At 39.8% G+C, this 16,715-nt stretch overlaps 1 protein-coding gene and 1 long non-coding RNA gene across 3 annotated transcripts in view; one reads left to right on the plus strand and one right to left on the minus strand.

The window, feature by feature from the left end:
- ANKFN1 (ankyrin repeat and fibronectin type III domain containing 1) overlaps positions 1 to 16,715 on the minus strand; it is a 494,531-nt gene that overhangs the window by 23,117 nt on the left and 454,699 nt on the right. Inside the window, exons 17-20 of the mRNA XM_082707691.1 lie at positions 14,760 to 14,926; positions 11,964 to 12,114; positions 10,195 to 10,363; positions 696 to 862 (exon numbers count right to left, since the gene is read on the minus strand). Coding sequence (XP_082563817.1) covers positions 696 to 862; positions 10,195 to 10,363; positions 11,964 to 12,114; positions 14,760 to 14,926 — 654 coding nt within the window. The remainder of the gene's footprint in view (positions 1 to 695; positions 863 to 10,194; positions 10,364 to 11,963; positions 12,115 to 14,759; positions 14,927 to 16,715) is intronic.
- Positions 1 to 16,715, plus strand: part of LOC309851870 — a 70,492-nt gene that overhangs the window by 20,995 nt on the left and 32,782 nt on the right. The window lies entirely within an intron of this gene.

Consider the following 16,715-nt stretch of genomic DNA (forward strand, 5'->3'; position numbering starts at 1 on the left):
TTGAACTAACTATATATCCTAGGTATCTATCATAGGCTATTGCTGGTATACTCATTTTGTGAGTTGGGTAATATTAGGCAGAAAAATCATAAGATTTGTCCAAGGGACTTACGGGCAATTTTAGATGAGTTCCAAATTGTCTTGATGACTAGTCACTGCCCCTATCACAAGAACTTGAGGTGTCATCTTAAGGCTTTTCTAGACAAGACCATAGATAGGGAACACATTTTCCAGCCCCTGTAGCCACACATTAGAGTGTCAGTCAGCTCTGCCAGAAAGGGGTCTAAAGCACGAGGTCCAACTGGTTTTGGGTTAATATAACTCTGGGATATTGAGTTAATTGATACAATTTTTCTTTCTGTTAGAATTATCAATGGACTACTGGGTAATAATGATAATCTGATTACTAGTTCTTCTAGCAGTGATTTTTCTCTCCATATGGGAAGCCACTACTACCTACCATAGTAACAGATGCAGGTCTTAGTAATGCTGTGATTTATATGTAGCTTTTTCTTAAGCCTTTGTTTAAAAACTCACTTCTTCCTGAACTCCAAATTTTAACCAAATCAAGAGGCTACTTGCATGCTGTGGTCTTTAAATAAACCCAGATTGCTGTTCTTTTTTGTGCTTGTTTCTCATCCCCTCCACTCTACCCCTTCTTCCTCCATTCTGCCTCAGAAGAAACAAACTATTACCTGCATGAAATCTAAAACTTGCTGGTGTCTTTGTTTGGCAGCTGCAACCTCGCTGTCTGAGATCGCTTCCCTCAGGGACTGTTGGGTATTCAGAGAATCCAGCTCCACCACAGCAGAAAGGCGGCAATACAGACTAATAAATTTCTCCCTGTAGCTGCAAAAATGAACTGGAAAATGGACAAGCAAAATAAAACATGTTAAGATCTGGTATCAAAATAGAGAAATTCATACCTCAGAGAAAACAAGTTGAATGAAAACATGATTTATTAATCCTATCAGTGGAAAATATTAAGCCATAAATAAATTATAAATGTGCTCTTTAGGGGCCAGTTGTCTGGCTTCAGTCAGACAGTATTCCCTTTTAAGGTTTACCAAGTCCTGGTAAAGGTATGGGGAAGTGGGCTTGGCTCAAGCTGCAGTTTATGTTCTGCTCCTAAAGTTAAGGCCACATACACACACACACACACACACACACACACACACACACACACACACATATTCTGAGAAAAGAAGTTTGCTTATCACTTTAAAGAAGAAAAAAGTCAAGTAGCAATCTGAAACCTAATTTTGATTTCCATGTCTGATTTCCACTGTGTATCTTACATGCTTCTTTTCAAAGCCAGAAATCCCAGAAAATACAAAACACACTTTTCTTGGGATGTCTTTTATCTGGCTGGAAAACTTCCTTTAGGACCTGGCAGGATGGGTTTTGATTCTTGTCCCTGCTCCTGTCCCTGTCCTTGTCCCTGGAAGGATGATGGAGGTGATACCTCAACAGACCATTTTTGTCTTTGGCAGACTTGGCCTTCATCTTTCAAAAGATAATGGGCCAGCGGCCAGAGGGAACAGTCTAATAACCTTCATCTCCATCACGGAGGAGGGAGAGAGACGTGTGGGACTCAGGCTCATGTGGGTACCCTGAGATGGATCAGATTTCCTGTACTTCTCTCTGATCACATACTAAAACAACAGATTGCAGTGGGATGAGGAAAGCATCCTGAATCAGACTAGTGTAGTACCAGTCTCTTCCTGACCATTGCTGAATTTTCAGACTCACTTTCTAGGAACCTCATTTACTCTATGTGTCTAACTGTATCACTGTGTTTCATGCTATGGAAACAGTCTATTAGAACTCCACAAATCTGTGGAAACATTTTTATTCTGGCTTCTTTAGTGAGGAATTCTAGGAAGAATATCTAATTACTGCCCTCGGGTGTCCTTACTTTTGATTCCTGAGACCCAGAAGTGGCCATTTATGAAAATGAAAATCACAGTGCCTCGTAATGGGGCATCTTGTTATCTCTACACCTCAGTGAGAAAGCCCAACTTCTCTGCCTACTGAGAGATTTCTAGGCACCCTCCAAGTCCCATCTTACCACTGCCTACTTCCTTGCTTGGTTTTCTCCTAAGATGAATCGCTGGTGTGGGTACAGGTAACCTGCCCTGTTTGTGTTTCCATATGGAAGTGAAAGAGAAGAATGTCGTGAGGGCTTCTGTGGTTCATCCTTATTTCAGCTGTGCACCATTATTTCAAGGTGTTTCTCAGTTCTAGAATTGATTTTCCTCTGTGGTGTCAAGTCCATTCTCCCCACTTCCTCTACTCTAGCACTTCTTTGCCTGACACACAGAAGAACTGATTTCATATGGCCTTTCAGTAAACAACAAACTATTGAGCTCTTCCTAAACCATCTGCTTTGCATGCTATTTCCCTGCTTAAAAACCTCCACTGAGCTCTTTCTTGACTTCAGGACAAAGTCAAACCTTTTACCACCAGAAGGAAAGTGTCTTGTGATCTAGAATTTGAATAAATCTTCAATCATATCCTCCATCATGCAACTACCCTTCACCCTCCACTCAAATTAATTCTAAGCATTGGTCAGGCTGAACTTACTACAAATCCTGTTACACTTCCATGCTTTTACACGTGCCTTTTTTCTGGTCCTCAAACACCTGATTCTACCAGTATCTTTAGGTCACACCAGTGTCTTCAGGTCAGCTTCTTCTGATCCTTGAAGATTGAGCTTAAGTGCCTCCTCAGTAAATCTTCACTGACACTTCTTTCTCTATAGGCAGAGGTAGTTTCTCTCCTTTTGTGCTCCTAGAGCACTTGTTTCTAAATGTATCAAGACAGTTACCCACTTTATTAGAATTATGTGTTTACTTGACTGCCTTGGTATTAGGCTGTGATTTCTCTGCGGGTAAGAACCATGTCTCCTATTTTTATTTCCTCAAAACCTGAAACATTATAGCTTTTCAGTTAATGTTCATTGACCAAATGAACAAAAAAATGCATGGCCTGGTCTGAAGAGGGCAGACCCTTCCTCCAAAGTCTCCTCTTTCCCTCCATCCTCTTTTCTCTCTGTGCTCTTGATTTTCCTGTTTTGAAAAGTGTATTTCAGGTCTATGATATTTACTGGCAGCTATACAGGAAAGAGTCACCATTATTTTGTAGCTTACTCTTGACTTACTTACTCTTGTAACTCCCTGAATGTGTCTTTATGCCTTTCAAGGAGGGATTATATCCTGTTAGCACTTATGAAGATAGGGAGATTAGGAAAAGGCACTAAAGAATTTCTTTAAAAGAAACACTATCATTCCCATATGAATTCTAAAACGCCAGGGTGTCCACAACTTTCTCTTGTTGTGTCTCCTTGTGGTAGGAACCTTGGATTGGTGGGTGGTCTCACAGCGCCCACACCCCCCACCCCTTGCCACTCACCACAGCTAGCTATAAGGACCTTTCAACTACAGCGCTTCACTTTCCCGTGCTAGTGGTTTTTATGCAGAGCCTTTAATGTTACTTTAACAAATGCTACTTTAACATAGTCTTTTGTGGTTTAGCAATGATACATTTGGTAGCCATCACAGAGGAGGGAAGGATAGACTGGAAGCTTCTAATTTTTTTTTTTTCTAATGTGAATCACATGCATTTAACAGACAAAATGATACAAGGGTACAACAGTGCATTATCTGGACCACATGATTTGTTAGTAATTTACACAGTAAGGCTAATTTTCTGTGGTGTTTTTTCTCTCTATTTTTTCTATATGAGATAGTGACAGACTAAAATGCATTTGATACCAACACAAGAAGTTGGATTAAGTGTAGAGAAGAGTAGAAAGTATTTGGGTTTAGTATCAGACAGAACTGGGAGTTTGAATCAGATCTGACAGTTACTACCTGTGTGGCATTGGGCATGTAACCTCTGGGAGCTTCAGTTTTCCCACATCTAAGATGGATAGTAATGTCTATTTAGAATTAAATCATATCGTATATATACAGTGCATAGAACAGCATGTGGCACCTATCAGAAACAAAATAAAAAATTTTTTCACACCCTTACCCTGACCTCTCAGAAATAATGAGGCATTCAGAGTTAGAAAATTGGAACAGGGTTGAGATTAAAAAATTCTTCCTAAGATCTTAACTTAATAAAATCCTAATCAGTCAGGGTCATGGAGCCTAGTTTGGAAGCTAAAAATATCAATAAGATTACCTCCTGTGGTCAGTTTAGTTCCAGGATTCTTTGCTAGTGTGTCAGAAAGAACCTGGGCACAAGATGCCCCTCTAAAGATTCCTGGGAGTGAATGAGTTGACAGTTGGAATTCAGGAGTGGTATCCTAAATCATGAAAAATGGGCCTTAGGAACGAGGGTTGAGACTGTGCCATTTCTTGTAAGCTTGTGGCCTGGATTCCATTAGGCTCAGTGCCTGGATATCCCACAGGCACCTCAAAACTCATCATTTGTCAAACTGAACTCATCATCTCTCCCCTCCCCCAAACCTGTTCCTCTCCTCATCTTTCCTATTTTGGTAGATGGCAACATTATCCATCTCAGCACCCTATTCAGACTCTCTGGCTCCTCCATTTTGCTCTTCAGCCACATTAAATCAATCACAAAGTCCTATTGATTTTAACTCCTCAATTCCTCTTGCCTCTGCTTTCTCTTCTACACCCCTACTGTGGCAGTCTTGGTTCCGGTTCTTATCACTACCACCTGGACCACTCTCTCAACTGTCTCTTTGCCTCTAGTCTCAGCATTCCCTGCTTTGGCTCTCCTGCAGTCCATCTTTAGAGCTGCTAAAATCCAAGATGACCATATTATTCCTTTTAAACAAATCTTTTCATGACTCCCCATTGCCTACATGATAAAGTCTAGCCTCTTTAGGATGGTATATATAGCCCTTTGTGATTCTGACTTTTTAATTTTTAGTTTCATCTCCTGTCTTCTCAGGTGCCATAAGCATCTTTCACCATGAGCTACTAGGAGTGTACTTAATTGGGTTGCATTTCCTCAGGTCTCTTAGCCTTTGCACAGCCCACTTAAGACGATTTTCCTTTTTAGGTCTGCCTTTTCTTTCCTTTTCTGAATGTTTCTTTCTAATTCAAGATTAGCTCAAATGTTACCTCTTTAAGGAAGGATTGGATGTCCTTCCTTTGAAACTCAATAGCCTACCTATTACAGCAGGGCTTTCATTATATTGGGACTTTTGGTATAGATTTCTGTACCCTTTACTGGTGGTCAGATTATGTCTTATTAACATCTGTATATCCAGCGCAAGCACAGTACTTGACATACAGTGGCAACCCAGCAAATGTTTGTTGAATGAAATATGTAGCCAAGCACTTAAGTATGAAATATATGCCAGGCTTCAAACTGTTTTTTAAAAATCCCCCAGTTTTATAATCTTACCAGTCCAATCAGTATGAATCATAGAATCAAGGAAATCAGTACAATCAACTTTTCTTATCATAGGCCTGCTCTCAGTTGTGACTGCCCATAGGATCAGGACAGGGCAACCTCCTTAGTGCAAGCTAGGCAAATCGTCAAGAGGCCACACTACTGGACAGAGTTTCTGAAGGCTCATGATGGTACTGCTTTTCTTTTTGTTTCTGCGAACAGTTTAAATAGTGACCCTTGTTGGTACCCAGGCACTTGCTTGATTACTGCAGTGGAGTATTACCCTGCTTCTGTTCAAAGGTTGGGGTAGGGGGAGTGTCAGCCTTCAGGTTATGGAGGGGGCCTGGGTTTGAAATGTAGCATTTTGCCTTAGCTCAGCCCTGCTTATGGAGCTCTCCCATCCGTCTGACAGTCCTCTTCTCCCCTACAGTAATCCTGTGAGGAAATAGCCTCTGGGTTTGTCCCAGTCTATTCTTTACTCCAGGAGACAGAAGGCTAAGCTCCTTTATCATTCTGTCCTTGCTAGATCTATTTAGTGCTAGAATAGGCACAGATGCAGTTTTCTGTAGCTGGTTAGCAAGTTATTTATGATCACTCAGGCCACTGGCAGGAACATGGTCAGTTTGCCAAATCTCAGATCCTTTCATTGGGACAGGGATGACTTGTACAAGTCAAACCGAAATATAGTGTAAACTTTTTATAATTGATGTGTTCCCATAATTTGCACCTTTTCAGGTTTCACTAAAATTCCTGTGTTCTTATGACTTTCTGAGTTCTGATTGAATTTCCAGTAATGTTCTCTTTCTCAGAAATGCCTAGTGTATCTGTTGACCTTTTGCTGTGGGTCTACCTATGGAAGGCAGAAGTCCCTACTTAAAAAAAACAAGTAAAAATTGCTTAGCATCTTTCTTGAGGGGTTTTAGACCCATTATAGTAAGTATTTGAAGTTCCTATAGAAATTGTTATTAAATGCTTTGTGGACTGAAGTCTAATGGAAGAAGTATGGTAATCAGTACAATAATCTGTTTCTTGGAAAGCTCTGATCTCTTGGGGATAAGGTAGAGTCTTTCATGATTCTTACTAAGGTCCAGCAATCTTTTAAAAATTGTTGCTGGTGCTGCTGAGGTATAATAAACATTGTACTGGAGTGTACTGATTTCCTGCTACTGGCAACATTTCCTCCTGATTGCTAGAAAAGACTAATAGAATTTTGTATGTCAGTGGAACTACGCCCAATGAGGTGATCTTTTCTGGAAACTTACATGGTTCTCATAAATCAGTTGGATCACCTTTCATATAATAAAGGAGGACCAGGAGACTATGAAGATATATGTTATTCCAGGGAAAAACATCTTAAAGTCAGGAACTCTTGAGACCTAGGCTTTGATCTATGGCTTAGCTTTCATAGATGAAGGTTAATGTTTGATAGTCTTACATTGCTTTTAGTCAAAGAGATAGGCACTGTTGAATTCTGGTACTATGATAACTACATCTCTATTTTGTAAGTTCTTGAAATGTTATGTTTTGTGTGTTCTAGTGTGGTCCATGGACTGACAGCACAGTATCATCTGAGAGCTTGTTAGAAAAGCAAATTCTCCAGTCCTGTGTGGTGGGGCTCCAGGAGTCTCTTTTAGCATGCTCTCCTAGTGAATCTCAATGCATATTGAAGTTGGGGAAGCAGTGTTCTAGAGCATCATATCCTAAAGTGTGTTTTCTTAGTTTTTTAGTAAGTGCCACACCAAAAATGCTTCCAGTCATGGTCAAATGAATTTAGAAAATGCTGGGCTAAACAAAGTTAAGCTTTTTGGTTTTTATTTTTTCATCTGGGGGGGGGGGTTACCAGATTTTACAGACCTTCTAATATGTTACTCTACCACTCAAAATTATCTGTTGGACTCTCAACACATTGAAAGTAGAATCCGAAGTCCTTATCAAGGCCTTTGAGGCCCTGCATGATCTGGCTATTGACTCTCTGATCTCATTTCCTATCTTTCTTGCTCTTGCTTACTATACTTCACCTACACTGATCTTTTAGCCAAGCACACTCTTGCTTTAAAGCCTTTGCCCTTGTCATACCCACTGCAGGAAAATCTCAGGTCTCTACTTACAGGTTTCTTCTTTAAAGGGACTCTCCCAGGTCATCCTATATAAAATTGCAGCTCCTGCTCTTCACCCCAGTCCTTTACACTAATTTATTTTTCATCACAGCCCTCACTACTGTCTGACATTTACAGTATTGTTTGTTGATTGGTTTACTGTTTGTCTCCCCCCATGAGAATGTAAGCTTCATGGAGAGCTTATTCTTTGGAGCTCCTTAGTACCTCGACTAGTACCCAGCACATAGTAGGTTACTTAATAGGTATTTATTGAATTAATGAATAAATGAGTGGAGAGAAGAAATTGTAGACTAGAAAGTAACAGTAGTAGGACAAAGTGTGGCTGCTCAGGAAAAGTGCATGAAACTCCCAAAAAGCAGAGGACACTTGCAGGGCTTGGTCCTCCAGGGTCTTAGAGTAATACACTATTATAATTGATCCCAAATCATTATTACCATGAAGACCACTGAGACATGGGGAAATGAACTTCATGTATTTTTGTCTATAATCATGGAACGGTAATGACCATTTCATACAGAATGGACTCCTGGTTAGCTCTCCAGTGAAGTATTTTCCTTAGTTCTTTTCCCTATCAATTATCTGTCCCTAGGAAATCATTCACATTCATGGCTTCAGCCATTATTAATAGACACTGGCCAAATTTCTGTGTTTAGTACTCAACCCTCTCTCCTTTATTTCTGCTGCCAAATGGACATGTCTACTTGTATGTTGAATTTGCACCTTCAGATTCAAGATAGAGCTAAAAGCATCATTTTCTTCCCCAAGTCATATTCCTCTCTGACTTTTTCTTTTGGTAATGGCAGCAATATCCTCACAGTATTTGAGGCTGAAAACCATTGGAGTACTCCAGAAGTCTCTAGACTTCACCTTTTCTCATTGAAACAGTTGCTCCATCTTCTATAATACTCCCAATGTTTCTTACTTCTGTATTTGTTTCCTTTATGGGGGGAGGGTTTGTTTCTGCCCTAATACTGGACTATATGAACTGTGCCCCCAAATGTGCTCTTAATCCATCTTAAACAGATTCCTCAGTCTGACTCTTAAGATACTGCCCAGTATGGCCATGAATTTTCCAGACCTTTTTATGTCCACTGCTTCTTCACATCATTTCTCTGATCTAGCTGAACTGGACAACTTGTTCTTTTCCCTACTCTTTCTGAGACCTTTTGTTCCAGGGAGCTCATTCTGCTCCCCCTGACAAGAAAGCTTTTCTTATTGTCCATGTTTATTAGTATCCTGTCCATTCTTTAACACCCACATCAAATATCCTCTCCTCCAAGGTGGCTTTCTGATACCTTGAGAAAAATGTGTTTCCTTTTCTTTTTTCAATATCACTTATGATTGGCATATCTTAGCTCATTTAATAATAATTTGTATCATTATTTTGCTGTTACCACTGTACTGCAGGCAGAGACTGTCTTACGCATCTCTGAATCTCCACAGACGGTATCTAATATATATGTATTGACTTAAAATGAAATACCATGACCCAAACTGTATTTTGTAATAGCAGTGCAGTCATATCATGGACTAATAATGTTCTTTGGATGGGGAACTCATTGCGTGGGGTCATATTCCCATTCAGGCCTCTTGGGAGTGGTATGGCCAACGTTATTAATCATTTCACACAGAAAAGGTGCAGAAAGTTTAAGTGACTGCCAGTGTCACACAATAGAGGACCCAGGACTCTCAAGTCCCAGTCTGCAGGTGTGATTCAGGCTTCTGTTAATAACTCTTTCTCTTCTGGAAAATAATAATTGCTATTCTTTAGTTGTTTTTGGCATCTGAATGGTTGGAGCAAGGGAAACTGAAAGGCTTAATCCATTTATCCTCAAGGGATAAATTCAGATTCAGATGCCCAGGTCTCAAAATGGCAGTTGCCTCTCTGCTTCTAAATCTGGTGTCTGGGGAGCAATCCAAAGAGAGTCTGCCTCCATTCCATCCACCCAGCGCTCACCCTCCCACAGATTCTACAATTCATTTGAACTGATAGAACTCCTGCTAATTGCCTCTTATTGGCCTGTTATAAGAAGAAGCATGGGGAAGAGACAAAGCATCCCTATTCACATTCTCAGTGGGCAGCAGGGGTCTCTGCAAAAATAGAGAAACTGGGGCCCAGGCTATTCATTTTTGAAAGTCAGGACAAGATCTTCCACCATTCAGAATCCCACATTATAATCACAACACGGCATCCTGGGATGCTATTTTCTCAAATGGTCTGCTAGAAATCTAGAGCCTGTTTAATATTAGAGTCTGTTTAATAAATCAGCACTACATTGACTTTTTTTTCCTCCAGAGTGATATGCACTTTACATTTTAATTTCACTATTTTTTTTTCCCCATTTGGAGGTGAGAAAGAGAGAGAGAAGGGGCAGTGCTTTTCATGAAAACATCAGTTCTTGTACTTATGTTTTAAGAAAGCAAAGTGAAGGCAAGAACTGCAGCCTGATAACTGAACACTCTGTTTAGAATTCCCTCCTCTCCATTGGACCTTAGCTAGGTTTCAATAATTATTGCTCAGGCACATAGTCTTGGAGCTTTGCTTTCTCTCAGACTTGTACACAGTTCTAGGAAGGGTTGTTGCCAAAGCCATCATGTGATTTATTGACCCTCCACTGGGACAAGGGGGAACAGATATAACTTTGTGATTTTATTATAAGGAGGCTGGGTTAATATTTCTAGGTGAAACAAGCTACTATACCAAGTTCAAACATCTGAAGAGGGAGGTTAAGAAACCCTGAGTGTGGGGTGTAAGGATTATTCTGTCCTGGGGCTGTACAGACGTCGTCTGAGGCAGGGAGCAGGAGAAGAAAGGACACATTGTGACCCATTTCCAACACCTCCTGTGTGTAGAGGCGGAAGTTCCTTGCCTGCAGAGGGACACGCGCGGAGGAAAAATAGGAGAGTTACAACAGGGCACTTACATAAACAACACCAAACTGGCATAAAACATCTAACAAAATTACACGACTTCAAGCTTGGAATTTTTATACAACATAAATATTAGGGTTCAGCCCATTTAATAATGCTATATAAAATCAAGATTTAAGGCAGTAATGTTCCACATAAACTCTGAAAACAACATTTATGCTTCTTATAAAAGCAGAAAATGATTGCATTCTGTGGGTTTTTCAAAATGATGAATATAATTACATGAAGCAACAAAAATGGATTGAATTAGAAATCTACTAGTTTCAATTTAAGTTGGTTAAAGGGGAAAAATGTAGTTTCTGGCCAAGGGTTGAAAAAATTTTACAAGTATCAAAAAAAAAAAAAAAAAGTTGTATGCACTCTTAGGCAGTTAGGCAGCCCTCTCCCAACATGTGTATGTAGCCCAAGAGTCACCAATGAAATATGAGCTGCTTCAAACCTGCTAAGCTCAAGAAACCCTTTAATAGTATCTACTGTCACAAGTAGAGCTGGTGTGTTTTTTTCTCCTCCTGAGTACATGCCCCCCCCCCGGAATAATCCAGTTTCTCCCCTAGTGCCTTTATGGCATCTTGTGCAATTTATTCTTCATAATTGTTGGCTGTTTTGGACTAACCTTGCAGTACTGACTTAAAATCTGAGCAGTACCGCAATGGAAGAACACTCTTAGAGTCTCTAATCTATGTCCCTATGACCATAGGTCAGGGGCCAATTCTGGGTTGTTGCTCTGTTATTTAAGAGAGCCAGTTACTCCTGTGATGGGCTTCCTGTTTATAGGCTAAACTTGGTTGATTTTGTGTGGTGTGTATGTGTGTGTATGTGTGTGTGTGCTGGGTATGGGGAAATGGTGAACCTAGGCCAAAAAGAAAAAAAAAAAAAAAGACGAGAAATGAATTCAGCCTAATGCTACATCATGTTAACTTACTAGACAGAGCCTAATAAACTTTTACTGTTCTCTTCTGTGCCAACAGTTTTTCCTGAAGTTGCTTATTAGTGGAGGTTAGATTTGCACCTTTTGATTTAGATAAGATGATAATTTCTCTATTTGTGACAGCAAATTCTCTATTTCTCTGTTTGTGAAATTCTCTATTTGTGAAAATTTCTCTATTTGTGAAAAGATAGCCATGGCATAACCTTGCCAGTGCTGTAAGTTATACTACCACCAATCTGCTGTTCTTAGATAAATAATTTGTATATCTAAGTGTATACTTATTTATTCTCCTTGACTTGTGCTATCCCGAAGCTGAGACTTGGTGTTTTTACAAGGTGGGCTAGTGAATTATTTTTCCTTGTTTGACCAGACCACAATAAAGCCGGGTCCAGGAGCTGTGGAAGAGGTCAACATGCAGGAGATAGAGAAAAGGGGCAGAAGTGGAGTCTGTGTCCACTTGTAGGTGTCAAATTCAAAGTGTATAGCATGTGCAAAGTGGTATTTAAATCACTGAAAATGAACTCATATATATTTTTTAAAATTCTGAAGTTTTATACACAATGCAGTTTCCATTAGCCATAAAAGAAGATAAAAATGGTAAAGACTAGTACCTGGTGTAAAGGTGTATTGATCTGCTTAAGGAGGGCTTTCACTGCCATCTGGAGCTCGTAGAAGAACAATTGCATGGGGCAGTCAGAAGTATGATCCACACTTTCCATAGATTCAGAGCCAGAAAGCTTTTGGACCCATTCCCACTCCTCTCTGTATGTTGAGTCAAGTTAAAATTAGAAATTTAACAAAAGTTCAGAACACAGCTCAGAACAGTTTTACTGTATATGTCCAGAACCTGGATAACCAATTTTTGGTGGCTGAAACTCAATAGAATTCATGAAATTTGAACTTTTTGCCACCCAAATGGAATTTAAAAAGAGCTTTTGCTAATTTAAGATTAGTTCACCTATCAAACCATATACACCTCAGAACAGCAGGTCTAATTTTTATCAGTCAGTTTCTGAGATTGGAGCTTTGAAATATTTGGTAATAATTTCCTGACTGTCTTCATTTTTCTTTCCCTGAAGATCCTCTGTAAGTTCTAAGGCCCTACATTTTACCACAGGGGCATCTGCTGGTTAATTCAGCAGTTGGGTAACCACAGGACTCTGGTCCAACTCAGGCAACAAACCACATGGCACATTTCAACCCTGGCCTGTTGTAATCGTGGGGACTATTTTGGTTTCTTACCCCTTCCAAGAGCTTGAGGAGAATCACAAACAGGAACACCAGACAATTCCAATAAAAGGAACCAGGGGACACACATCACTGCTTCCATCCTCCTTTCAAACCAGTCATCTGTGTCTTTATTCTGCGTGCTCTGTAATCCTTCCTAATGAACTTTTCCAAATGTCATGCAGAAGGGAGGGGAAAGAATGATGGTGGGAGAAAACACATCTGGTTTGTCCCCCAAAGGCTGTTCTTCAAAAGGAGCTTAGAAAGATCAAGGTAAATGCTTCCTGGGAACACTGTTTCTACAGGTATGCTAGCTAGCACAAGTCTCTAAACACGTTCATTTGGCCCAGTTTCGCCTCTTTCTCTAACTGTACAGGGAGCAGCAATATGCTCTTAGGAGCAGGCTAGAGAGGGAAGGGAAGCCCTCCTCTTGGGGCACAGAAAGAGAGGAGGTGCTAACATATGTTTCCTCCCGCATGAAAACATTCTGAGGGCTCTCTCCAGTGGGCTATACCAGCCTGGGCTCCAGTCTTTGTGTCAGAAAATGAAGTTGATTATGACATGAGCTTTTCATCAGAAAACAATCTCTTTTAACAAACTATCCTCTTAAAAAAGTTTCTGTGTTCAGGGTATCTGTTTCCTTTTAATTCCTACCCTGGAAAATACTATGGAGAATCTACCCTATTGTCCCAATAATAGAAACAAAATAAAAATTAAATCCTATTTCAATCTGGGCATCCTCTTGGCTTCACAAATTGAAATCTTGGAGGACCTGCTTGGGAGTTGTTTCTTTTCTCCCATCACTGATATTGAACTAAATGAGGGGGTTCTGACCAGCACAAGCATTCACAAAACCTAAAGGAGCACACTGCTAAAATAGCATCTATAATCAAGTTAGAGAATAAATTACAAGTAGAATACCATGAACCATCTACCACTAACTAAGCAGGTTAGTCTATAAGGATGAGGATGAGATGGAACTGGCAAGAGTGAAGGCTACTGGAATCTTCTGTAAAAATGAAACTTGGATCCTTGTCAAGGGGAAATTAGTTGGTATAACCACTAACAGATAGAGTCAAAACCTTTAAGACACAAATCTAGAAAATGGATGAAAGTAACCATTGCAGAGTCAACCCACAAGTGAGCCCTGTAACTAACCTCTTGGGAAGGATTGATAAGATAACCAAAGTTGATGTAGAAGTGACCACCAGATGGCAGACTTAAGGCCTGGGTGTAGTTGAATAGTTGAAAGATGAGAATATGGCAGCTAGTGAGTTCTTTGAAGAGCCCATCATCATTTCCTTTGTTGTCATCAAATAGTATTTAATAAACAATACACTACAGTTAATAAGCTACTGTCACTTTATGGATCAAATTTTAAGTGAATGAATTAGAATGCCTTTTGGTTAAGCAAATCCATAGCTGTAACTAGAATCTGCACATCTAATTTGTACTGTGAAGCCTGATAAAGGCTCAAGAGTTCTTATCTATTGTCCTTTTTTTTCAGGTTGAGCACAATTCAGTTCATTATAGTAGATTTTCAGAGGCCTTCTGAAGGGCTAGTTGTAAATCTGAGCCAGATTACCAAGATTGGGCAGCTTTCCCAAAGCTAACAGGGTAATTCACCATAATGCCAAGCCGTGGAGCAGTTTCCAGAAGCACAGGCCTTGTTACTTTTTTTCTTCTTTAGAGAACCATAAAGAGTACAGGAAACATACAGTCCTCAGGCCAGAGGGTTAGGGGTGGGGACACTGAGCACAGGAGGATTCTTTAAGGGGAAATTGATCTACCAGAACCCATTTCTACAAGTGATACTTAAAAAAAAAAAAAAAAAAAGACTAAGTTGTGAAGAAAAGATACCAGAAATAGAATGTTAAAAGAAAAGGGCATTTATTCATTAATGAGTTGAGTATTGGTGGTTGCCCGATGAATACCATAGAGAGGAAGTGTAAGGAGTGTGCATCTCCTTCATGGGCTCACTCCTTCCACCAACCATCACCACAAAACCTCCTTATCCTAATGCTAAAATGCAGCTAAGCCTCTGCCCCGGTGTACTGGCACCTGGGGACATCTCATCATAGAAACTACAGAAACTAAGTATCAGTTTGCTTCTGACTCATCAAACCCATCACTTGAGCCATGGTTTCATCACAAGGAAATCTGGATTCCTCACAACTTACTTGGAAATGTTATTGTTTTCACGGATCTTCACGTGGCAGAGAATGTTGGGCAACTTTTGGGTAACCAGAACTTTGATCTGATCCACAGAGCTACACAGCTTTAGGTAACCCAGATATAATCCAGGAGAGAGACGCTGATGACTCCTTTTGTGATAAGAGAGAATATCCTGTAGGGTAAAGAACAAAACAACACATAGAACACCTTGAAAAGGTAATCTCAAAACTTTTTCCTTTCTTAGGTACACAATGTCATAAATGAAAGGAGCTCTAGCTAAGCAATTAGGTAAGAAGCCTTGGATACCACCATGAATGTTAAGGACATGTTGGTGGTACAGGCAAGCTTATCTTCAGGAGAATTATCCTCCAAGTCAAGTAATTAGTCATTAATATAGCCTGCATGCCTCCTATTTCCCTCAGTTTTCAGAGCCAGGATAGGGGGATGGATTGTGACTGGGAATGGGAAACTAAAAAACTAGAATTCATAATTTCTGTCCTTGCAGGGCTAATTGTTTAGCTGGGGGAAACAGAAATTTGCAAGTGTCAAAGCTGACAAAGCAGTACAGGAAGCCTCATTATTTCTGAATAATTGGTATCTAAGAGAAGTCTTATTACTGAATGACATAGTTTAAAATTGGATCAAAATTTTATGGTAATTAGAAAATGACTTGGTTGATTCTTTATCTTGAAAAATGAAACAAAAGTAATAGCAACAGGTTTGTTTATCTTACATTATTAACACTTAATTCTGAGGATGAAGAAAGAATCAAGTATTGATTCCTTTTTTGGGGGGGCGCTTAGTGTTTTAGGCTAAATTGTCTGATAGCTGAAATGCTATTCCTCATGTTTAACTTATACAACATGATCATTAAGAGGATATTTTCACAAGAGTATTTGAAGTCTTCATATCTTTTCCCTGGATTTTAAAAAATGTTGATATTCAGGTCATTCTCCTAGGATTCTTGTTCATTTTGTGTTCTTCAGTTGTTAACTGGCCTGCCACTGCTAGATTCTCAATTGGCAGTAGCTTTGCCTGTGATTCGATCAGGTCTCCGCATCATCTTCATCAGCTTTAAGAAATTCTGTATCTTTTACAAGATTTTAAAATTTGTCTTGTAATAGATTTGCCTGGAATTTGCATTGTATTTTCACATCATAATATTCCTCAGGCAGCAGAGACTGAGTGAAGCTGTAGGTGCAAGAGCAAGTGCCAGCCTAGTGAGCACGGAGGGATGTTTGAGTGGGGTCATGTTTTATGTGTGGTCGGCTCTCCAGTGAACTTTTTTTGTGGTGACTTCTGCTTCCCTATACAACTGCAGGAACTCAGATAGTGAGTAAGTAGAAATATGTATCAGTAGTTAAGACCTTTTTCAACCTTTGGGCACTGGGGGAATTGAAACAGAAGTGATGAGTCGGGTAAGCATTTGTATAGGCCAGAATGTAGCCTGGCTTTCTGAGGGAGTGAAAAGAAGGAAATGCAGGGAAAATTAAAAGGAAGAGAAAATCAAACATTTAAACTTGTACAGAATTCTATATGGAACAGAGAGATATGAAGCCTTCCTTGACCTGTATACTCTGAAGGAGTGATCCCTCCTTTGTGGAATTCATGATCTGCAACATCTACCATATGCTGTTGTGTATCATCTCCTCTGTCCTATCCTTTATCAAACATACTGAGTTCCAGGCACTACAGGAGACACTGAGGTTTCAGGTGAACATTATGTGATCCCTACTTTTGAGAAGGTTGAAAAAGATGAGTAAACAAATGACCACAATATTCTGAAATTGGTCTTATAATAGAGGCAATGGAGGTATACAGAGGAAGGAATACATACTGTTTTTCCTCTGTTATGTTCTTTTCTTGAACCAGGCTATGAAATTAATGGCAGTACTATGTTTTCTATTGCTTTGTGTCCTTAGTACCCAGTGCTATTTCTGTATATAGTAGATACACAACAT

The sequence above is a fragment of the Mustela nivalis genome (genome assembly GCF_964662115.1).
Source record: "Mustela nivalis genome assembly, chromosome: 17".
NCBI lineage: Eukaryota > Metazoa > Chordata > Mammalia > Carnivora > Mustelidae > Mustela > Mustela nivalis.